The sequence below is a fragment of the Ambystoma mexicanum genome, chromosome 8 (assembly GCF_040938575.1).
Source record: "Ambystoma mexicanum isolate Mex_15411 chromosome 8, UKY_AmexF1_1, whole genome shotgun sequence".
Taxonomy (NCBI): Eukaryota; Metazoa; Chordata; class Amphibia; order Caudata; family Ambystomatidae; genus Ambystoma; species Ambystoma mexicanum.
The window spans coordinates 1,508,269,583-1,508,295,126 of NC_090929.1; the positions used below are offsets into that span (position 1 = coordinate 1,508,269,583).

Consider the following 25,544-nt stretch of genomic DNA (forward strand, 5'->3'; position numbering starts at 1 on the left):
ACCCTGGAGAACTCTCAATGCCTAAGTTACGCCTCCAGGTACCCCCAGAACCAATCCAAGGGGAACGGTCTATCGATGCAATGGTCAGGGAAATTTGTTTACGCTTTTCCCCCGACTCCCCTTCTCAACAAGGTAGTGCACAAGATGCACCAGGAACAAGTGACCATGATACTGGTGGCCCCAATGTGGGCCCGACAGCCATGGTTCGCTCACTTGATGGAGATGTCTCTATCTCCCCCAGTAAAACTCCCCTGCCCGTACAACATGCTATCTCAGAACAAGGGCAGGACTCTGCACCCATGCCCTCAGAACATGAATTTAGCAGCTTGGCTCCTGAGGTCATAGAGTTCGGGCATCTACAACTCCCGCAAAGATGCATGGACATCCTCAGGGAAGCCAGAAAACCGAACACTCGCCACTGCTATTCTAGCAAGTGGAAGAGATTTGTCATCTGGTGCAGGAGTAAAAGCATCAACCCTATTGACTGCTCTCCCACACATGTGGTACTATACCTGACCCATCTCTTGGATTCAGGCCTAGTGTTTAACTCCATTAAAGTCCACCTAGCGGCACTTTCTGCATACACCACCTCCCAACTCAAAGTGTCGTGGTGGAAGATCCCAGTTATAAAGGCATTCATGGAGGGAGTAAAAAGAATACACCCCCCGATAGCTGACCCTGCTCCCGGATGGGACCTTAATGTGGTACTTACCAGAATCATGGGCTCTCCATTCGAACCCATGCACAAAGCATCCCTTAAACATCTTACTCTTAAGACTGCTTTTTTAATAGCTATCACCTCCATCAGGAGAGTAAGTGAACTTCAGGCTCTTTCTATTCTAGACCCCTTTGTTACAGTTCACAAAGATAAAGTGGTTCTACGCACTCACCCTAGGTTTACTCCGAAATTTATTTCTAAATTCCACGTAAACCAGTCTATAGAACTACCAACGTTCTTTCAAAATCCTTCCAATTTGGGAGAAAGGACTCTGCACACACTTGATGTACGCAGGGCGGTCATGTTCTACATGGAAAGAACCAGACCATTGAGGAAGACTAATCAGTTCTTCGTCTCGGTGGCAGCAGGAAGAGAAGGAGATGCGGTTTCAAAGTCCACTATTTCTAGATGGATTGTTCAATGCATCACTCTCTGCTATACTCTTGCTAAGAGAGAACTACCCTTTAAGCCAAGAGCACACTCTACTCGAGGCACGGGGGCTTCCATAGCATTCATTGCAAATGTTCCCCTTGAGTCCATATGCAAAGCGGCTACCTGGAGTTCTGTGCACACCTTTACAAAACACTACTGTCTAGATACACACTCTAGATCTGACTCCCAGGTGGGACAGGCAGTATTACGACACCTTTTCTCTACTGTTCCTTCTCATAACCCACCGCCAACTCCGGGTACTGCTCGCTAGTCTATGCACAGCATGTGATTCTAAGCAGATTAACAAACATCAGAAGAGAATGCATTACTTACCGTAAAAGCATTTCTGATGGTTGTATCTGCTTAGATTCACATGCGCCCACCCTTCCTCCCCGCTCGGATGGAAGGAACATAGACTTCCTTTATATATCTCTCTCTTTCTGTACTCACTCACGTCTAGAAGGCTCCCTCAGGGCAGAAAAAATACAAACAGAGGGACCTCGACGCGTGAGGGATTGTGGGTACAATGCACGTCACTATAGGGATAGTGTTTCAGACACGCCTGGTCGACGTCCCCTTTTCGACTACGAAAAACAAAATGCAATACTCCGCAGTGACCACTGGATGTCGGACCTATGCACAGCATGTGAATCTAAGCAGATACAACCATCAGAAATGCTTTTACGGTAAGTAATGCATTCTCATATATATATATATATATATATCATCAGAACTGTGTAAGCCTGTTCTTTGTGTGTGCAAGTGTATGTTCGTGAAACTTCGTTCATGGCTGCAAGTTTACTTCGTGACTAACGTGGCCATGTTGTGGTGTCACTAATGAAGTCAGCACACTGGTTTCTCGACATTAGTCCACGTCCTCCATCAAGGCATTTGGGTCCATGACCAGTGTTGAAGTACCAGTGTCCAAAAACAAATTCACTGGGTAAGGTTTGAATGGTTGTCTAAGAGGGTAGCTGTGTCTGCATGCGTGGATATTGCTGGCCCTCTTGGAGGCTGTCCGAATAGTGAGTTGCTTTGTGCGTTCTTAACTTATCGGGCTGTCATGTTCTTGGGGGTGACGTGGGGCATTCCAGGGACCCTCTCTTCAGGATTATCCTGTTTTTTGTCCTGGAGTGAACCAGAGTGTTACCGCCAAAAAGTTCTGAGCATCATTCTTTCACCTTCTAGTTGTGCTTGTGGTATGAATGGGATTTGAGCCAATTTTGAAAAGCTTGTTTCAATTTTCTCATCTGTTTGCCTAGCACGGATGTATCTGGGACAGTCTCTATGTATTCTCTGGATTTCTTTACGCAAAATACCTTTCTTTTCTTGGACCAATTGATCAAATGGTTGTGTACCGGCCTCCCTCACTTTATTGTGTCTTGTGTTAGTTGGAGGATACTACAAACCTGTCCAATAAGTGGTAAAAAGATCCCACCTTTAGCATATCTAGTTTCTCAAGTAAGGTGGTTGAGCCCAAGAGCTGTTCAAAATATTCGGTACACTTGTGCCCTTTGGGAATCCTCCTCCCTAATAGATTGGGTCCATTAGCAACGACTAGGTTCGAAAAACTGCATGTTCGGTTTAACTTTAAAATCCTAAATTGTTAAAGGATTATGGTCCCTCAGGATTGTTGCAGGAATTTGAAGTCGCATGCCCTCATTAAACACTCTGATAACCTGATTTAATGGAGCTCTAGTGTAGCCTCCTCCTCCCCTCTTCGCTTCAATCCAGTTGCCCACCCTGCCTCCACACAGGGTGCATTTAAGTCACCCACCAACAGCACATGTGCCCCAACATGTTCACAAATTTTAGCCATTTTATGCAAATAGGAAGGTAGAATAACACACGCAGGATTACTGTATAGGTTAAGCAACAGCAACTGGCTCTTCCCCCAAAATGTTTGTGTCTTTCTTTGATCGCTAAGATGCCGTAGTCCTCTTCTGAGATGACCTTTGACTCTATTAAGGCATTTTTCACAGCTACAATTAAGCCGCCTGTGCCCCCCACAGCAGACCTGGACCTGTAATCTGCCAGCTTGCATGTAATCCTGAAAGGTCGTAAAAGGCCCTGTTGATACTGCCTCGCAGAAGTGTTAGTATCCTCTTCCCGCACCTTTTCCTTTTGCAAATTCTGTAGTACCTCCACTTCAGCCGTTACCAAATTAACTGCCAACATCGATTTTAGTACTAATTGTACAACATCTGTATGCCTATTGTCAGGGAAATAAACTCTCTCAATATCCCTTAAACTGATCAAGCGAAGTTGCGCGATTTCATTCAATAACTTGGCAACTTTGTCTGCTATAGCAAATGAACGCTCCAACATCAAACGGTTCCCTTCATCAAAGCTTGCTCGTTCTGACTCTGTCCACACATTAAGGTGCGTTACTCCCTTTGGGACCCTCTCCCACTTTGCAACAGATTGTGTTCCTCACAACCGTGCACCCCATACACCTACACTTCTCTTGCTTAGGATAAGCCCTCCTTGAGTCATGCACCTCTTCCGATGTTGACCTTTAAACACTTTTTATCCCCTGCGAACCGGACACTGGATTTAGATAATAACCCTGTTTGTGGTTACCAGCTGGGGACCTATAGGTGCCCTATCAAAAGAATATATGGTTGAACCTCTTGTTGGCCTTTGGGGGCTGCCCTTGATGGTCCTGGACTGGGCCCACACCACCCTCCAAGACTGCAACAGATCTTAAAATACTTGCCCTGGCTGGATTAGGATGGGTGCCCCCTCCCCCCCCCCCCCCACACCACCCCCGCCCTCGTTGCCACATGGTTGAATACACACATCAATTCCTTTACCCTTTGGGCCATTCGCCCCCAATAAAATGGAACATCCCACACCCACTTATGTGTTGTGAATCATGATCGTCCCCATGTCTCCCCGCCCCACCTTTTTGGCCAAGAAGAGTGGACCACTGTGTGGCGTTGGATGTATTTTTTTGGGACAAGGGCATCTCTCATTGGTTGTCTTCTTCGCTACCCGCTTGTTCCTATTCTAATAGTAGGCAGGGTTGTTCAGTTCTTCTGACCTACCTGTCACCAGTGGTATTTCATACACCAGAGTAGTCATCCTCAGTCTCCCATGGACTGTAGGGCTTGGGGTGACACCATGTTCCTGAGTTATTTTCTAGAGCCTGAATTCCTCCCCTTTTTCTCCCTTTTTTGGGGTTTGGGTGGTGACTTCCCCTCGGCCCGATGTAAGACAACCTCTGAACGTGTGGATTAATTTCTTGAGTGATTTCAGGGTTGTTTTTTCCCAACAATTTTTTACATTGACCTTGCACCTCCTCTATACCCAACTTCAGCTCACTTAGCACACGGTATGGGTCGTAACTAAGCAAGTTTTTATGTTGTCGTACAAAGAAACGAAGGAGCTTGGAAGCATGTTTTAAGGCTTAGAGCTCCAGAGCAGTTCACCTCCCATGTTAATCTAGCTCCCTCAAAGTGTAATGCATCCCCTGTGGCAAGGGGCTAGCTTCATGACTGGGCACTCCACCTTCATCAAATCCCCCACCTGAGGTGCTGATATGGTGTTCAGTCATGTAAGAAAACATCGGGGCATTGAAATGCACAGGGCCTTCCCAACCCCCCATTGTAAAATTACATTTGGGTACACTCCGTTCCTCCAATAAGTCTGTTGCTATTACACTTTGGTCACTGATGAAATGCTGTCACAATCATTTGGAGCTCCCCTTCTCCCCTTGTGCCTAATCTCTGTGCTAGTGCCAGGCATAGGCAGGCTTCCATGCCCAGAGAAAGTCTGCCATCCTTTTTTGCTTTGCTATGGCTCTCCTAATGTTCAGTACAGGGATTGTATTAAATGCCATGTGTCCCAATGTACCTTTTCTCTGGATACCAAAGGAGTTGCTCTGCACCTGGCCGAAGCCTATTGGGACATATGCATCTTGATTTGTCTCCCCTCCCTGTTGTGCAACTGTTTGCAGTGTTCTCAGTGCACCCTCTTCCTATCACAGTGGCAACACACATCACATTTCCCAAATCAATTTCCACTACCTTCACCAGACCTGAACTTAGTTCAACGTTGGCTGGAGCAAGGTTTCTGACCCTTTTACACCTTTGTTCGCCACCTTATACGGCGAGCGATTTAGAGCACTGATTGTGAACCCAGTAGACAGATCCCTTTCCCTCACTGACCGCATCTCTGTATTAGGGAGTATTTTCAGTGGATGTGCTAATTTCCTTTTAACCTGAGACCCCCAGCGCTTTTGCTGGACTCTGGACTTTTTTGATTGATCTCCTGAGTGAGTGGAACTTTTTACCACTCACTCATTCTTTTTCTCGTACTGTTTTTTGGAGTCTGGCAAACTCCATATGTTTAATACAGGCATCTGCTTTTTGCTTTGTGACACTCGGCACCCTATGTGCAGTGTCACTGAAAAGTCCCTTGGACTTCTCTTTGTTTAAATACATTTTCTTGTGAGAACTCAGTTCCCAAGAATGGTAAGATAACTTTTATCTTACTTAACTTTTCTTTCGTGGGTCCAGTACACACCACCTTATATAGGGTACTGGGGGTTACATTGTAACTCCTTCACCCACTCCTCGTGTAACTTTTTGTTATGAATGACTAACTTAAATGGCTGGTGGCAGTGGTTTCTTTTACTACCTTTTTTGCAGGTTACTAGCAGGCTGATTTCTCAGCTGCAGTACAGCACCCATGGTTGAGCATTTTCCCAAAATGGCCCTGGTCGTCTTTTGTCGCCATTTTTCGCTTGCAGTTCCTTCTGGCCGTTTCTTCTTTCCTTTAGAGTAGATTTGAGTCCTTTGTGAGTTTTTTGCCTTTGGCGGGCTTCAGCCCTGAAGCCTGCTCAGGCTCCAGTGTGTCTGGGAAGCCAGGAAGTGTGAAGCAGGAGTCCGAAAAATCACTGTCCTTTGTCTGTAGGTATGCCTAGCTGAAACCAGTTCTAACTGGACGGCTGGCTGTCCTAAAGGACAGCCAACCCCCAAGGTGATTGCTCTGAGAGTCTGAAGGAATGGGATCCCGCATAAAAGGCAAGGATTTCGGCACCACAGGCAGTCGACCACTGGAACAAGGAATCCGATGAAGCGATGCCAGCAGCACCTTCCAGGACTACAGAAGCACCAGTGAAGCCTTGCATCTGTGCTGACCCAGTTATCACATAGACAGGGAAGATCTGCCAAGGATGACTTCCTCCTTTAGGCTGGTGGGACCAACTAGCCTCCAGACCTTCATTTTGGGCCATCCCCCGATTTGCTGCGACTTTCCTGGTCTGCAGAATCCCAATACCCGAGATACCTGGACCATTATTGAGTGCATCATCTCCCGAAGATCGAATCCAGCTAAAACTTTGCCTGCATCCGTATAGGGCTTCCAGGCGCTGGAATTCACCAAAAGTCCCCTCACTAGAGTTCAGGCCTGAGTAACTGAAGGGAATCCTTCTGCCGATCTTAGTTTATTCTTAGTACTAAGAAAAAGGCACCAAAACCACAGAGGGCCTCTGGAGTGAGCTGAATCCATTGCTGCCGACCCCTTGTGAGTGCTACTGCAAGAGCCCGTCAGGGATCCCCCCTCCCCCTCTCTTTGGCACCACGACCAAAGAGCAGGAATTGGGGTCTGCAACTTTGTACCCAGAAGGAAGCCAGCTACAATTTTTTTTAAATTTCTTTTTTTTTTTATTTTTATTTTTACTTTCAAGGTTCTGTGGGGCTTGGGTTGTAATTGCCTTGTGCCATTTCCAGTGCTTTCTGGCTTGGGAAGTGCTGTTTTCTTCAACTGAGAGTTAACCTCAACTCCTCTGTGCAGGCTTTGCAGCTTGTGCACTATCAGGAAGGCTTCCCTTGAGCTCCTGTACTTCTCCAAGAACCACTCGCTGGTTAACTCACTTTTCCTCTGAAGATCTTCATCAGAACTGGAACTGTCCATTTGACTTTGGCTGTCCTGGTTTCCCAAATGTCCATCTTCTTGATCATATTGGCTTTGGCAATGCTGGTTCCGCCATAGGTTTTAATTGTGAACACTTGTATTGCTAGGAAACAGACTGCCTATAACCCTCTGGAAGAGTGTACTTGTTAACAGTTGCTGGTTGTGTTCTGCCTAACTTTGAAACTTTCCCATCTCAATTTTGCTAAGGTGATGAAACTGCTTATACTGATCCTAATTGACGTCACTCTGTGTGCTGGATATGTAAAGCATAGAAAAAGTTACTCAACTGCATTATTGTTTCTGGCGCTGTAGAGGTGCTAGGTGTTTGGCGCCAACTTCAGAGATACTACCTACATCTTATTCTTTTTTAGACCGGCTAAGATCTGACGCAGCAAAAAAAAGAAATCCTCCCAAAAAAGTACTTCCTCAGCCAAAGAAGACCTAGTAGTCAACATTTCTAAATACCAGTTAAGTCAATTTGAACACCAGACGCTTCAAAAAGGACTCTTATTTGTTCCCCACTATTCGAGCACCTTATTGAAAGAAAAAATCAGCTTCTTTAAACTGATGCGGAAGATGAAACTAAGTATTTTTTGACTCTATTGAAGTACCTGAAAAAGAGACTCAGTCTGAATTTCTTGAAATGAAATCCAAAAGCACATTTGCTCCTCCGGTTCAGAACTGTATTTTGGAATCCTTCCAGAAATCTGTCCTTAATGACTTTAGGAAAATCGATTTCAAAAGAAAACGGCGCACAAATTTGACGGCGAGGGAAAAACAAGTACTCGACAGACTCTGGCGAAACCCAGAAATAATAGTCAAACCGGCTGATAAGGGCGGAGCTTTGGTGCTATTAGACACATCAAAATATAAAGCAGAAGTGGAAAGACAACTTGCTGATACAGAGACCTATATGGAAGTCAATACAGATCCAACCAAACAAGTGAGAGAAATAATCAAGAAAACTTTAGAAACAGCAGAGCAAGAGGAAATTATTTCATACAAAACTAAAGCCTTTTTGATAAATTCACATCCTATCATGCCGGTCATCTACGTTTTACCGAAAATTCATAAAGATCTACGGAATCCACCAGGACGTCCAATAATAGCAGCTAGCAATAGTCTCTTGGAACCACTGGCAAAATACATAGATAAAATAATTCAACCTTTAGCACAACAGGCTCACTCTTACATTAAAGACACCAATAACTTCCTATCGAAATTGACAACAATTACCTTTGATCCAACTACGGATATTATGTTCACTATGGATATTACCAGCCATTATACAAACATTACACATCAGGCAGGACTTGAGGCAATTGAATGGGCACTTTTAAGAACAACCAACAACATTAAGTCTGATAGACTGTTTATTATGCAACTACTTACAATTGTCTTGAACAATAACTTTTTCATGTTTGAGGACAAATATTATATCCAAATTTCTGGAACCTCAATGGGCGCCGCGATGGCTCCCAGTTACGCAAACATTTTCATGACATACCTAGAAGAGACGAACGTACTTAATAATCAGATGTGGAATCAAAAATTGAAACTCTACACTAGGTACATAGATGACCTCTTCGGTATCTGGAGCGGAACAGAAGAAGAACTAACACAATTTTTTAAATTTATGGACACATTGGCACAAAGGATCAAGTTTACATACAAAATGAGTAGGACATCACTGGAATTCCTGGATGTAATGGTATATGAATCTCAAGGGATACTCTCTACTACCGTATTCACCAAATCAACAGATAGGAACAGTCTTCTTCTTGCATCTAGCTTTCATCCAAGAACAACGATTGAAAGTATTCCGTTGAGCCAAGTATTGAGATACCGAAGAATCGTATCGAAAAAAACGAATTTGAGAAGAAAGCGAATGAACTAACTAAAATTACTTTCGAGAGGTTATGATCAGACACAGATACAACAGGATAAAAAAAAAGTCAAGAACATTACACTACAACAAGCTTTGAGCCCAGCCGTCAAGAGAAACACTGCAGACATTGTGTATGTCACTACTTACTCGCAACAAAGCAGACATATTGAAAAGATAGTGGAAAGTAATTGGGAGAAATTGTCACTTGATCCTAAACTAGTAAGCCTGTTTCCGACACCTCCACTTTTTGCTTACAATAAGAGCAAGTCAATTCGAGATTGTCTAATTAAATCAGACTTCTCTGCCAAGAAAACACAACTGAGCAAATTTAAGGGAACCCTCCCATGTAACAAGTGTAACTGTTGTAACAAGTGTAACTGTTGCCACAATGTCCACAAGGTAATTATATTCACCACCCACATAAAGGCAATCAGATTGCACTAAATCACACCTCTACATGTGACACCATGAGTGTGATTTATGGCATTAAGTGTCCCTGCGGGCTCTATTATGTGGGCCTTACAGGCAGGAAAGCCAAACAACGATGGTGCGAACATAAATCTAATGTGCGATTAAAACTCATGAAATCCCCTGTAGCACAACATTTCAATGAACGCAATCACACAATTGCACAAATGCAGTTTGTAATTTTGGAACATGTCAAATTACCCAGACGAGGTAACCTACAAAGATTACTCCAACAAAGGGAAACATTCTGGATAGACAAATTGGACTCAATGGCCCCTCGGGGAATGAATTTAGAATGGGATTTGTATTGTTTTTTGTGATGGTCTGTCTGCTACAGATTCTTGTGATTGAAGGCTCATTACTGTGTTTTGAGATCTAATAGGGTGTACCTCCACATTGGACTATTTGTTGCAATATTTTGTGATTTAATGTTTATCACTGCTTTTGAATATCAAAAACACTTTTTCTCACATATTTAAAAACGATATTGTTGCTCTAACTGTTATACATAAACTTTTGAGACATACATCTGATATTTCAGTTGGGTGGCGATAGAGGGAATTTGTTCTGTAACTCTATAACTTGTTGGTAACAATGATCGTTAGGGTAATATACTGATAAACCTGTGAGCAAATGAAATTCCAGTAGAGAACAGGCAAACCGGACAGTTATTTTCTCTTGTCCCGTCGATTGACCATTAATTTATATTAACAACTGGGTCAGCTCACATTCATGCAACAGCATGGATAGGAGTTATTCACTTCTTCTTTCAACATGGCCGCCACTGAGAACCGTTCGTACATCCTAGTCTATTTATCTACACACGTTGCCATTAGCTACGCTGAAATCAAAGGAGAAACAGGAAGTCCGCGGTACTCCCGTTAGACGAATGCAGTGCGAGGCTCGTACTCATTGCAGCAGGTAACTATTTCGCTTTCACGACTAACACAAACCCGCGAGATAGGTTGCGTTTTTGGTTTATGTAGACTAACACAGGGGTGCTATTATATTCCCCTTTTCTAACAGAGTTCTACAACAGCGGTACTGTCGCGTTGTATTTGACATCAGTTACCGAGGCGAATCACTGTGAACGTGCATTATAAAGGTGGTTCAGTGACCTTATCCGTCTTATCGTTTATGGGAAGTGGGAATTAACGGCGTTGAACGGCAACACTTCCACCAAGGAAGTTAGGCCACACTCGGCTCCAGGTAACGCCTAATAGCCTAAGTTAAAGAGTTTATTTAGATCTTGTACTTTCAAGACAGATTTAAAACAATAATATCTTTGTTCATTGATTACAGCCGCTTGCACGTTTTCCTAAAGCTGCGGCCTAAAACAGTTGAAGTACCCTACGATCTCCATACAGATTATTGACTACCCTGATAGGTGAGCTAATAAAAATCCTTTTTTCAGTCTAGCGATCTGAGAGTGGGACCCAGCGCCTCGTTGCGCCACTGGTCCCACTCCAGATCGCCACTTTACTCACTATTAACATCCACCTCTAGCTTGACAGTAAGTTGTAATTTTCTGTCATCTTTAGGTTCAGGAAGTCTACAGAGTGAACCTTTTGCGAATATTGACCAAGATTTTTTGACCTTAAGTGCAGGTTAGTTAAGTGATTGGTTATCACAGCCCATAGTCTAGTTTCTTTTTCTTCTCCTTTTCTGGTTTTTCTGAGAAGCGCAGTTATATTAATTACCTCCTATTAATTTTTCAGAAAGAATTATCTGATATCATTACCTGAAGAAGGGTTAATGAAGACCCGAAACGCGTAGTATAGGACAGAAGACCCAACAACAATAATATTTCCCTGTCTAGATATCAGTGTATATCATTTGAATGTAACAACTGGTCAACAATTGAATGTATAACCCAGATATGTTTTTGGCAAATGTAATTTATAATCTCTTATGTTGAGATTCTTTTATATGAAATGTGGGTTTTGAGGTTGTTGAAAAATTACTGACAAGAATTTATTGTCTATTTGCTTTGATTAACGCTTATTTTGAAATTGAATATAAAAAAGTTTCTCTTTTTGAAATGTCTTTTCTTTGAATTGTCTTATTTGTAATTATTAAGAGCCTAAAAGTGTTTTAGCAACTATTCGTTTGCTATGGTCTGTGCCCCTGTTTGTATCGCGAGTTGTGCTTTGCGATACCTCCCCCTTTTTTCTTCAAGATCTTCTCTTGTCACTAAAGATGATCTAGAAGTTCCCTGGTGGCTGTGTTTGTTAATGCCTATTCCCTTAGACACAGTCCTTAACTCGTTTTTGTGGTATCTTATTTATTCTGATTCTTCGTTCCAGTGGTCGACCACCAAGATGGCTCCAGAGCCTCCTATCTAAAATCCCAACAAGGGACTACTCCAACCCACCAATGGGAAGGATGTGCACATTCAAACAAGCTGGTCTGTCCAATCAACAGCCAACTGTCTCACAGCTGCCCAGTAATGAGCATTACCTGTGGGATGGTCTGCTCCCAATCCAACCAGTTACAGTAAACCAAGCATTGACCGGGATTCCAAGGCTGTATCCGAGATTAGTGCCTTTCTTATATTGGAGTTCCCAGGACTTGCACCACAAGGAGCATCCATTCAGAGAATGGTATTTAAAAAAAATGCATTAATAGGGTTTAAAAAAAGAAAAGTCAGTGCACTGGAAAAAGCAAGACCCAGGCCACTGTCACCAGCGCACATCTGCAACGTAACAATTGTTGCTAGACAAAAAGAAAAAAGTAGCACAGTTGAACTCCACTGAACGTGGCTTGAGTTACAAAGTAAAAATCAAATGGGAGAAAATCTCTCTGGACTGGTAAAAGTGAGTCAAGCAGATGAGTGAAGAGTCATTGCTCACTCCAGAAGAAGCCAAGAAGCCATCGTAGACCAAGATCCTGGGGGTCCCATTGAAATCAATGGAGGGAAAGTGAAAAAAGTTAAAGTATCCCTAAATTGGGGGTAATTGATTTGTAGGCCTGTGCGGCTTACGAAAAAGGCCAATTCAACTACTGTGAACTATTTGAACTTTGTGGTCCTGTGAGACTTTCTGTATTTCTTTATCAATATAATGCAAGGTTAATTCAGATGGGTACTTGCATGTATGCTTTATAGTTTAATCCCATGCACAAACATATTTGAATACATTTACAGATGTTATCGCCCCACCCCCTGTGATCCTCCAAATTATTTACTGTATTATGAAACCAGTTCACCCCTCTGAAGAGTTGCGTTGACTGCTCATGTGATTCTTCCACTTGGTTGGACTTTTTAAGTAAACGGCCTATGATCCAAGTAGAGTGATATTTCTGGGCCCCAACATTATAGCCCAAGACATATTTGCCTAACAACAAGGTTGTATAGGTTTCAGAAATTGCTCCCTCATGCTTTTTCAACCGCTTAACCCAAAATTCCGTGATGCATTTAAGTAAGCTCCTCTCTCCACATATAGTCATGGATAAAACGGGCCTAATTAAGAGTATGTTGGTGCAGTAAAAAAAAGTGCCTGTAATTTTGTTGGTGCTATTATTTGGTGGTAACAGAATTATTGCACAGCTGAATTCCAAGTTCGGAGGTAAAGGGAAGGATTCACATCTAGTAAAAAGCTGGAGGTGAATCCCCCAAAAATGGTTACATTTACAGCGTAGGCATTACAGCTTGTGGTAAATACCCATGGAGTTCTATGCACTATAATCATATAGAAATTGAGATCTCCCACAACACGTGATCCTTTTGTAGTGCAATGAGGCAGAGTGGCTATAAACGTGAGTTTCTGGTGCTAAATTGGTTGGTTTATTGCTAAATTAGTATTTACTCCTACTTTGCTCTAACACCAGTATCCTACATCAGGTGCAATATACATCCACTGAGAAATAAATCAGTCTTGCATGAACAATGTTTAAGGTAAAATATTAGTTATTTACATGTTCTGCTTCTGCAATAAGTTTATCGGAGGTCTCAAACATACCTGTTCCTTAAATGAGCAGGGCATCAGTCCTGGTTTTTCACTTGGGATGTTTTTCCATTCTTTAAATAAGACTACAAATCACGGAATTCCAAAGAAAAAACATAAGTGGATGCCTTTCTCATGGAACTGGAATGTTTAAGAGCTCAGACTCCTAAGGCAAGTTTGTTTGAATTTTTTCATTGAACCCAAGTTCCTTCAACAGATCAGCCTCCTCCTGCGCTAATTTGTAATCAATTAGGAGAAGCATGGCCTCATAGCATACACCAAAATATGTACTCAAATTTTGATATGCTGAGCACCACATTGTGGCCGCTTGAACATACAGTTTGAGCTGATCAACGCAAATTAGTTATTAAGCACTGAATATGAAATACATTATATGTTGTCGAAGGTTTGTGTGCTATTACTGCTCATTTGATCACACTCTGTTTTCCAGGGACCAATTCACACTTTGGCCTTTTCTCCAAATGGTAAATTCCTGGCTAGTGGTGCATCAGATGGGAGAGTGCTTCTCTGGGACATTGGACATGGATTAATGATTTCAGAGCTAAAGGGACACACAGACACGGTCTACGCTCTCAAATTCAGTAGAGAAGGAGAGATTTTGGCATCAGGTTAGTAGTTTTCTTTTTATTAAAAATGGGAGCTGTTGTAATTAAGCTGGGTCTAGTGGTAAAGGAACAAAGTCCTTTTGAGTTATTTTCAAGAGTCATAACCAGGTTTTATACACCTCCTGGCTTGGGGGCCGGGTGGGTGTGAGGGCTGAGGGGGGAGATCGGGCCTGGGATACAGCCGTGTCAATTCTTAAGGTAAGAAACTGCCAGCATGCAACTTCAGGAGTTAGTCATAAATGTTTACATCCCATGTTTGTATTTTGTCGTCGGAGATGGGCACCCTAGCAGCATCAGATATTTCTGAATAGACACTAAAGTTTTGAGGATTGTATATCTTGCAGTGTCAAAATGAAACTTTAAATTGAAATTCCTGATCTGGTATACTCTCTTGCCAGGGCTTTTTCATAAGTCTCTCTTGACGCACTCATGTTAGGGAGATTTATCATTTGTATGCTTCCTCTCCTAGCGAGAGCCCCAACACTTGTTCCTGGACTTCTGGACCTTTTTCTGAAGTCTTGAATTAGGGGAGCCCTTTTACACTTCATTCTTATGGGTACTGTCTTTTGGAGCTCTGTACTTTGTATTGTACCTATCCTATGGAGTCTATTTTTATCTGGAACTCTTAAAGGCATCTGCATTTTACTGTTGCAGCACACAGCTCCTTATGGGCAGTGTTGCAGAGGATCTTTGGGGTCCTCTCGAGATTCTTTTTCAGTATCCTAGAGTAACTACAGCTCTACAGGATAGAGAGATACTTAGTATCTCTCCAAAAACTTCAGTCTGAGAGATTGGCACATAACACCTTATGTGGAGTGCCAAAGGGATACCATTATCCCCTTTCTCTCTGCTACTGTGACTTTATAGTCACATAATCTCCTAGTTATGGTTGGTGGCGGTGGATGTGTTCAACCAGTCCCAAGACAAACTGATTTGAGCCCTCTCCTGAGGTCCTGTGAGTTTCCAAAGCTGCGGAACCCCAATACCAGGAGACCTGCTGCACGTTTCGAGTGCATCGTTGTGGAAAGGCCGAATCCGTCCAAGTCTTTGCTGAGTCCTCAAGGACACTCCAGAGACATAATCCAACTTGACCAGATTCTCCCCCCCCCCGCCCACCCCCCCCTCCCACCTCATCAGAGGGCGGGACTGCAGGAACCGAAGAAGATTGAATGGGTGAATCGCGTCCTTTGTTGGGGCTGCAGAAAAGGTGCTAAAATCGCAGTGACCAAAGAAGTTGATGAAGGCTGTGCCAGAGGTACTCCCTCGAGACTGCTGCTGAGAGATCCTGTCCTTTGTCCTGTCTTTCATCATCAGACCAAGGAATCCAAAGATTGGGTCCAGAGCTGCAACATCGCGGAGCATCCACCACAAATGTTTTCTTCAAACCTAAGGTACTTTGGGGAAAAGGGTATTGTTTACCTTATTCCAGAAAGTTGCTCCAGAGCATTGGAGTGCACATAGGTGTCCAGGGCAACCCCTGCTTACCTCCGACTCGTTGCTGCTTTTGTCCTCTTAGTGAGCCTTTTAATAGGGTCTCCAAAGTTGGTTAAGCCTTCTTACATCTTCCTTCCTAGAGACGAGAATGTATCCACAGGAAAATTTGATTTCTACTGCTTTGCAAAGACTTTAAGCCGCTACGAAATGCCCTTTAGCTAAGGTTGTATTTTTGACTTTGAAAGACTTGCTGTGCCGTGACTGCCTCTAGAACCTAAAGCTCTACTAGGTTAACACTAACCAACTGTTTCCCTTCCCAGAAATCACTATCTTCTATGTGTATGCTGAATAAATACAATTACTATATTACTTTGTGGGTGCACGTTATTACCGATTGTACGATAGACCTGTGAAACTCCTGTAACCTTGTGCGTGTTCAGCAACTGCCAACTAAGAAGTGGCCTTTTGAAAGTATTGTTAAGTATACCCATGTGTGTTGGGTTATTGTGATACGTATTTAACAGTGACTTCTGTGTGTGTGTGTGTGTGTGTGTGTGTGTGTGTGTGTGTGTGTATATGTAATTGTTAGGGAGAATTCTCACAAATGTGCTAATTCCCCCTACCTTAGAGACCCCAAGCTCTTTTTGCTTGACTCTAGCACTTTTACTTTCTAACCTGGAGAGAGCAAAACCTTTTTCCAAACTCTCATATATTTTTCTGTGAATTAGACTGTTTCCTTTGACTTTGAAGTCTGACACACTCCATAGGCATCATATTTTACATTGTGTCACAGCACCTTCAGTGCAGTGGCACAGGTAAGTTTTAGATTTCCCAAAGGTTTAAATACCTTCTCTTGGTGAAACTGTTTCCAAGGGCAGTGAAGTGAAATTGACTTTACTTACATTTTGTAACATTCTAGACCCAGCACACACTATTTTACCATAGGGTGCGGGAGGGGTTACTTAGTATCCCCTTTGTGTAGTTTCTCATGTAACATTTTTATGTTAGCCTTTCTACAATTAATGGCTTGTGGCAGTTACTACCTTTGTGTATTTTTACTGCGGGCTGCAATCGCAGCTGCAGTAAGGCACCCATGGGTGCCCATTTTGTCAAAATAGGCCCGGTCTTGTTTTTTTCACCATTTCTTGTTGGAAAGGACCTTCTTGAGATTTACTCTGTGGGCCAACCCAGGTTTGGTCCCTTTGTTCATTTTGTCTTTGGCGGGATTCACCGTTGAAGCCCGCCTCTGGCTCCAGCGTGTCTGGCAGGGGCAAGAAGTGAGGGAGGAGCCCGAAACTCCCTCTGCTTAATCCCCTTGATTGCATGAATGCACTCAAAGGTGATTGGCTGGCTAGCTGGCTGGCTGTCTGTTTGTGGAGGACAGCCACCCTGCTATGTGAGTGACAGCTAGGCTGCGAATGAATGGGAGAAACCTGCATAAAAGGCAAGGCTTTTTGGTTTGGAAGGCAGAGACGAGCACTGGAGGAAGGAATCCAAAGAAGAATTTGGAAGACGCCTGCTGCAACTCCTGAACCGTTGCTTTGCCCGGTGAAGCCTTGCTTCTAGGCTGAAGCTCCGAATTCGTTTCAACTAGAGAAGCCCTGCAAGGACTACTTCTCCCCTTGGGTTGGTGGGACCAATCGACCCCAAAGTGAACTCGTTTGGACATCCTCTCTGAGATGGCTGTACTTTTGCTGCTGGAACTGAAGTGCTGGGGAGAGGAACACCAAATCTAGTGGATCGCTTTTAAGTCAGACCCGAGCGGCAAGATGATGCTCCGGACTGACCAAGCCTGAGCCACCTCAACAGAGTGCTGGACCCCAGATCCGAGGAAAGTCTAATGTGGTATCCGAGAACTATGGTGTTGCTGTTTGTTGTTTCAGCTCCTCGCGTCTGACAGCAAAGTTCAGCTGAATTGAAGTTTTGCCATTTGCTGCCACCGACCTTCCCATTGCAGTGCAGGAGTCCCCAGAGGACCTCACTCTTGTGCCCACGACCGAGTCCCAGGAACACCAGGATCTGTAGAGCTGTACAGGAGCAGAAGCCAGCTGGAACCATTTCTTCTAACTAAAGGTACTGTAAAGTTGAGAGGACTTCTCTCTTGTGGTGTAGCCTTACTTGTTCTCAGTTGAGACTTGACTTTGTTAACCTTGCACAGTTGCTTGCAACTTTGCCCCTCACAAGCCTCACAGCTTGTGGCCCTTCAAGTGATCGTATTTTTACAAACTTTTCTAAAACCATTGTGCAAGACTTTTAGTTACCTGCCAAGAAGATCTTCAGCTCCCTTAGACTTTGCTCAACTAACATTGACTCTCCTAGCTCCCTGAGACTCTTCTTACCTCTGACTTTGTGTCTTTACCTTTCCCCCAGGAAAGGGTTAATTTGCTTTGCATTGGAGGATTAAAAAAGTACTTACCAGTTTTATGAAGTATTTGTTAACCTTTGTTTTATTCCCCTATCTAACCTTTGCACCAAACTCAGTATTGCTCTAAATGTACCATTGATAAATCAATGTCCACAGTGTCCTAGCTATTTAAGTCACCAGAGGGTGTAGGAGGTGTCTGTGTGTCATCCCCAATGGGTATAATCTTATTTAGAGAAACCTTGTGTGTTTTGAAGTGTATTTTGAGGTGTTGCATATTTGCTCCCTTCTGAAGAAGGCTTATATAACTGACTAAACATTTATTAATTTAACCATCAGGAAACCTTGAGTGTAAGAGTTTGAGTACTTGTCACTGTGTAGCCCTGTGTAACCACTTCACTGCTCACATTGACCCCTCTTGAGATAAGCCTGGCTGCTCAGCCACACTACCAGCCTGCATAGTACAGACTTATACCAAAGGTTGGGTTCCTATTGCCAGGAGGTCAAGGTTGCTGTAGTCTCCCATAGGGTACTGCACACACTCTTGCCTAACAAGAAGTCCTCTTGTCCAGTGCACACATGCCCCTGCTGGAATCCTTCTAGGTTGTATTCTATGAAGCCCTGGTTCCTCAACTCTAAAGTACGTACTTGTTCTAACAGTCTTCCTTAGGAACTCTGACATTTTCTACTGAACCTATCCTGACCTGCTTGTTGGACGCTAGACCCTAGAGACTGACTCCCCCCCCCCCCCCTCCTCCTGCCGCCTTCTGCCACAGAGAACACTCATGCTCCAAGAATAGGGGAAAGACTTCTAAAGATTGGGCCTTTTGCCTAGAAAAGAGAAGTGTTTAGAGGTTACTTGAAAAAGAAGTGGGGTTGTAACTGTAATTCTGTTATTACTTACCTTTAGAAATGTTCTGCCATTCTGAAAATGATATGTAACCCCTTTTTTTCCTTAGGAACCGTTTCACCATTCTAACAGAGTAAATGTAAGGGTATATTATTCACCTGTGATTTGGTTGTGCCTCTTCCCGAAAGTAATGCTGTTGGTTTCACATCACTACTCCTGTTAAGATAAATGTATGGGTGTCCCCAACTGGGTCTTGCTTCCCCTGACCTGCTGTTAGCCTGTCCAGAATAAGTCTGCCTTAGGTTTTACCTACCTAGAATAACTTTGAGTAATTAATAAAGTGTAACTCTGGGTTTTGCTTTCTCTGGTCTGTTGCAGACAGACACAAACAGTCTGAGGCTTATACCTGCCTTTAAGTTGCTTATAGCCCCTGTAAAAAGTGTATAGGTTTTACTTACCTTGACTATAACTGTTATACCAAAATAAGTTAGTTATTGCTTCACTTAGTCTGTGAACTGAAAAGCAACTGTAATTGAATATAACACCCCAATTTCTAACTCCCTTAGAATCACCGTTATCCTGAATCAGTTACAGGTTTACACTGTTCCTAGAATCTGTGTTTCACTAGTTCAAAAGTATATTGTCCAGTTCATATTACTGTGTGATTTCTTGCCGAGTGTCACGGTACAACGGATATGGTCTACTACCATGGTATTACTGAAAGTAATCTAAAAGTAACTATTGGTTTTGACTTCCCTAGAACTCCTGTTGGGTGTTCCAAATAAGGTTATACATGCGTTGGTCTGTGTACCTTCAAGCATAGTGTTGTGTTCCATTAAGTGTCGTTATATGATGGGAGATCATGTGGCTTCCCAAGACAGTAATGGAAGGGTGCCTCAAGATGATGATACTTGGGTGGAAGATGTGGCGCAGGGCTTGTCGGATGATGAAGAGCCCATCCCCGTGTTCTCCACAGGTGCCATTGGTAGCACTAGCAGGGGAAGAAAAGCAACTAAGGATGACAATCGGAAACCACTGGGAACCGGTTGGGATAGCAACAATGGGTGATGTCTGGCGAGAAGGGACTATAATAGATTTTGAGGCACTGAAAGGGGAAATGGGGTTACATATCGGCCAGTATATCACGCATCATAGAATGGTGCAGAGAATCAAGAGGACATGGTCTGAAGTGGTACTGGAGGAAGAACCAGATGGCACCATAGATGTAATCTATGACATAGCAGAGGGGGGCCACGAGATATATCCAGATATATGAGATGATGATGTCCAAAGTAGGAAAGGAGGTAGTGCAACTGAGACAAGACTGGGAGGCGGAAGTGGGAGCACCGATGGATGATGGGATGTGGGAACAAGCTCAAGGGTACCACAAGGTGGTGTCGAGGAATGCAAGACTAAAGCAAGTACAACTGTATGTCACGCATAGGGCGTATATGACGCCACAGAAGATAGCTAGGTTTAAAAACATGGGACGGCAAGGATGCCCCAAATGTGATGAAGAGAATGCTGGTATGGTACATATGTTTTGGTCATGCCCGGTTATTGAGCGTTTTTGGAGCGAAATGGCACACAGACTTGCAGAAAGAGGTATTAAGATTGTAGTTGATAGTGTGGGCCTGCTTATTAGGGGGCTTCACTAGACCACAAAAACTCAAGCACGTGAGCAAATTAAGGGACATGGCATATGTGCTAGCTAAGAGAATTGCTATTGGGTGGAAGACGTGCCATAGACCACGACTAGAGGTATGGTGGAAAGATTTGCAGAAATGGACTGAGGCAGAAACCATGGTATGGCAAGAAACAAGTAGTGCTGGGGGGAGGAGAAGACAGAGACCCTGATGGCCTGGATATTATTAATAGCAGAGTTATTTGGGCCAGTGCGAGATTCGACGGAACCCATGGCAGAGGACACCCTGTCACAAGATGAAGGAACGGAATGTGAGAAGGAGTAGCCTCGAAAAGGGGGAGGGATAAGGGGTGCAGTGAATATAATTGAGTGATGCATAATTGAAATGTTACCATATACACTGCAAGTTTGGTCTGTATTGTTTGTGTGAAGAAATTAATAACATTTAAAAAAGTGTGTTATAGGATCTCTGATAGTACTTATTTCCCCCAGGATTTATCTGGGCCTACTTTTTTTGGTTTTATGTATAAACAAATACCTGTCAGGATTCACCATAGCATTACATAATTATTAGCCCATGTCAATACCATTATTCGCACATGTCGGTTTCATCAACACGACCCTTGTTCAGGGGTGTTTTCATTTTTGTGTCCCTTTTAGCCTTCAAATGGAGCGCTTGTGGATCTATTGGCTCAAACACCTTCACCTGTGCAAAATGTCTCGTGGTTCTGTGCATGGTAATTATGCATCATTATCCCGGGTGTTGCCGCCTAGCTTTAACATGTACCTTCAGTGTGGCTCTTCTGTTTCGGGGGGGTGAACAGTGTGCATCAGGGTGTTCCGTGTCACAATACTCTCACTTCTTTTGTGCATTCATCTCTGCAATGCTCTGTGCCACACTGCTGGCTCTGCTAATGACCAGCTTTGCAAGTCCGTCCACCAGGTTTCTATTCTAGGGCCTTATGCTAATTTCCATGCAATGGCAACCTACGTATTGCCAATATGCAGACTAGGTCTTTCATTTTAGCGAGGTGTGCCTTTTTCCTCCCACTCCAGGGGAACAGTCCTAGCAAACAGTGTTTTGGTGACCCCATTTGTATTTGCATGCTTCCTCGCTGTACCTTCTGTCTCCCCAGAATTTCTGGATTACCGGGCACCCCCTGAACATGTGTATCAGATCTGCTCCTCCTTATGTGCATTTTTAGGCATGTCTGAGCCCCTCGCCCTGCCACAAGAGTGGGTGAGTTTGAATCTGTCATTCCTAGATCCTTTTTGCATGTAGAGCAGGGCGCTCTTCCATTCTGTGTTTGTAAGGGTCCTCCCATTTGCTCTGCGCCTTCAGCTCCACTATCCCCAGGCTACACAGAAAGAGATCATATACTCTGGAGACTGTGTCTCCCCCCACCTTCTGCCAAGTCATTCATGGTGTCTAGTTTCTCATTGGCTCTTTCCCTGTTCAGTTGACTTAGCCACTGCCTCTCAATTCTCTTGACCATGCCTGACCAGGGCCTGGAAGGGTATTGTCTCCCCTTATTTTACCATGTCCCCTACCGTGGCCATGCCTTTTTCCCTCCTAGTGTTTTCTGTACCGTCCTAGTGCACCTCACACTAACTATCCCGGCCAGGGGTATGTTTATAGAATAAGTATCTGGGCTACCCAGGAATTTCCACGTCCTGTGCCATGTGTCTTTACCCAGCTGCAATAGCTCGGAGGGTCTCGCCAAGGCTGGCTCCTTCACCCACAATATTTCTTTCAAAATGTATCGCTTTAGCAGCGGCTGTAGCAGCCTGGTGTCTTGTGTAGCTTTGTCTCCCAACCAGTGCACCACGTGCTGCAACTGTCCCGTTAGGTAATAGCCCTCAAAGTTTGTCGGTATGCTGTATGGCACATTGGCAAAGCAATACAGGAGATGGCGGGGGCGCAGGGGGTCCATCTTCAGGAGGGCTGCCCTCCCTGCCTCCCTGGCACTCCAAGAGGGAGTCTCCACCAAAACCTCATGGAGCTGGCCACCCCTTCCATAGCTTTTTGGGTGGTGTTCCTGTGTGAGGCAGCCAGGTCATGCCACATGTTAATGTCTAGGTAGCGGAAGGTTTTTGTCTCCCATCAGAGGCCTAGCTGTGGCAGACAGTGTCTGTCCAGATCTCGAAGTCCCATGAGTGGGAACAGGCAGGATTTCTCCTGGTTTATTCTGAACCCTAATAGGTTGGTGAACTGATCCATGACCTCTAGCAGGAGTGGCAAGTTGTATTCTGGTCTGTTTACATACAGCAATACGTCTGCATACAGGGAGATTAGGTGTACCACCCCGTCTAGGGGTATTCTTGCATCTGTGTATTCTTCCCTAAGGAACACGGCCAGTGGTTCCAGTGCGAGGATGTACAACATTGGGGACAGCAGGCAACCCTTCTTGGTGCCTTTCCGCACTTCCCATCCCTCAGAGATCATCCTACCTGTTTTATACAGGCCTTAAGTGCTGTGTAGATCAGTTTCACCGCAGCAAGGCTTTGCCGATTCCGAAATGTGCTAGAGTGGCCATCATCCAGTCCCACTGGACTGAGTCAAAGGCCTTGACTGCATCTAACAAGGCCATGTCCCCAGACTGCTGGTTTGCTGTCTATAACATAATGGAGCCTCCACAAGTTCCATTTGGTGTTCTGCTCTGGAATATATACCGTCTGGTCTATGTGTACTACGTCTCCTATCGCCCTTTTTAGCCTATTGGCCGGGATTGCCGTTAGGATTTTGCAGTCCACTGCCCCCCCCCCCAACCCCCTCTTTTTCCTCTCTTGCCCTTTTTCTCTCTCTCGTTTAGCCCAGCCACATGCTGTGTGCGGTCTCCTCTGCTTCACCAGGTGCGTTCAGCATCGCTGCAGCTGCTATCTTGGGACTCACTCCTTGGGTCTGTGCGGCTGGCATTCACCGCTAATGTCTCCCATTTTTGCCAGTGTCCACTGCAGCCAGCTCCTGCTGTGGTCTGGTGCTGGCAGGTGTATTTTAGTGGGCGGTGCACTCCTAGTAGTGCCAGGATCTGTCTTCTTCCAGGATCGTGCAGGAGCTTCTTAGGAGTACAACCTCATGCCATGGCCGCTAGCCATGTGTGCCTACTTGTATTTAAGCCATTTATTTCTACAATACATAGTTTCTTTCGACCATTTGTAGTACGATTCCATTGCACTGATTCTACAGCCACTCTCTCAAGAGTGGAGTCTTGTACTGCCTCAGTTGAATGGTTTTACTAAGCCCTTAGTTGGACTTCAGAAAAACTGTTCTAACACCCTTGGACCCTGATCAGCAACTACAACCCTCCACAGCAGATAGTTGACTGTGCTCATTGGACTCTGCAGTAGTGGGCCCCTGGTCACAGCTTCGAGGCTATCCAGGACGGTTGTGGTCAGACACCAGCAGGTCCCCTGAATGGGGAAGAAGACTGATTTTGAATCCCATGTGACATGGGGACTACTTGGGAGCAGCAGATTCTATGTTTTGCAGGGTCAGCAGATAAGAGGCAGCATGGAGGTCCGTCTTTGATTAAAGGCCTGACCCTCTATGTGGTGAGGATTGACAGCAGCAAGGTGAAGGAGTCTTTGCAGCACAGGGAAGGAACTCTTGCAATGAGGCAGATCAGCTTCAGGAGGATGCAAACGAAATGTCACACTCTGCCTCTTCTGTGTTCTAAGACTGTGAGGCATACAAACATGTTTTAAGACTGGTTGATGCAATCAGTCTTAGTCTAGGGGTCGCAAGGGCAGTGGTCATTTCAGGTCTAGGTCCAGATGACAGTGGTTCTGGGCCCTCCAACTTGTCACAAAAGTATTCCCAGTGCTGCCATCATAGGGGTTCACTGGAAAGGCCACAGAGGCGAATGTTGTGTTCATGGTGGGGAATGCAGGGCTAGGCAAGCTACATGTAGGGGGATGGGGAAATGAGGGGGTTGGAAGGGGTAGGGATGTGGATATTGGGAAGGGGAGGGAGTGTGGAAAGGACCAACTAGCATGTTGGCAGGGGTTTGGTGGGCACACGGTAAGGCAGGTGGGGAGGAACTGGAAATGGGTTAGGCGGGCAGGTGCCATTCATGAGGCTCACTTGGTGTCCTGCTGTACAGAAAAAGCAACCACATCCCATAGAACTGATAGGCCTGTAGTTTGTTAGGACTGATGGAGCATGTTTCTTCAGGAGGAGCAATAACTGCCTTTGAGTATTCTTGTGGAAGGACACATTTCATAAGGTTGTCGGGGAGGCAAGCGTGACGTGATCAGATAGGCTGAGCAATGGGAAAGCTTGGTTCTTGAATGGTTAATTTTTTTTTTTTTTACGAGGTTCACAGTGGCCAATTCTAGTAGTTGGAAGGCTTTTACTTGATTCAACTATTTATAACAATTTTTCCACGGTTATTTCTCTCGAGCATCCTGACTCAGTCATCAGCGTCATCGTTCAAAGTTTCCAATTTTTTTTTTTCACCCATTTTCATCTGATGATCAAATGGAGTATGAAACAGTAATTAAATCAAACAAAAGCAGAGCCACAAAACCAGGTCCAGATAAAGTTTACAAGGATATGTCGGAAGTGCATTGCTTTAGTTTTTAACTCCATGTCTTGGTCCTTGAAGTTTGTCCATAGTCTTTTGTTTCTTTAATTTCATGATTTTGTAAGTAGATTTTTTTTGAAGAAATTGCATCGCTGCTATCACATTGCCAGTTCGCTCTCCCTCAATTAGTCATTTCGACATAACTTCTTGGCATATTTTGGCGTTTTTAAACAAAGGGCCAATGTAAAGTCTCTTTCGGCTTTCAATCCCTCATTAACTGTCTAATGGTCTCTACTTGATTTTGGTTCATGCAGAAGCGGCATTTGTTAGATTTGGAGATGCCCTCATAAAAATAGCGCTCAAATTTTAGTTAGGACATTTTCCCCAATACGTTCTGATCTTGTGAAATCGTGTTATTGTGGGTGGAAGATGGGCAGTCAGTTTTTATTTAGCACTTTTTTCCAATGTTTGGATCCAATCCCATTCTTCCAATTTCCTTTGCACTCTAGTTGGATTTGTCTTTATTTCTTCTTCTGTAGAGTTTATTTCTTCCAACTTGGATTGACTTTTCAGAACCCATTCCAACAGTAGTTTATTCTTTCCTCCTTTTATCTCATTATTAATTATTTCAAAAATGTTTGTTGGCTCTGTCATGATTACTTTCCTATAGAGCATGAGGCTGCTTCTATCCACTGTAGCTTGAAGTGAGTGTGCACAGTTCTTGAACTA

General features: G+C 44.1%; 1 protein-coding gene across 2 annotated transcripts in view; it reads left to right on the top strand.

The window, feature by feature from the left end:
* Positions 1-25,544, top strand: part of TAF5 (TATA-box binding protein associated factor 5) — a 304,035-nt gene that overhangs the window by 269,299 nt on the left and 9,192 nt on the right. Inside the window, exons 10-11 of one of the 2 annotated variants that reach the window (XM_069611702.1) lie at positions 13,824-14,001; positions 20,950-21,026. In XM_069611702.1, the coding sequence (XP_069467803.1) occupies positions 13,824-14,001; positions 20,950-21,026 (255 nt within the window). The remainder of the gene's footprint in view (positions 1-13,823; positions 14,002-20,949; positions 21,027-25,544) is intronic. The other variant, XM_069611701.1, reaches the window with a different exon arrangement.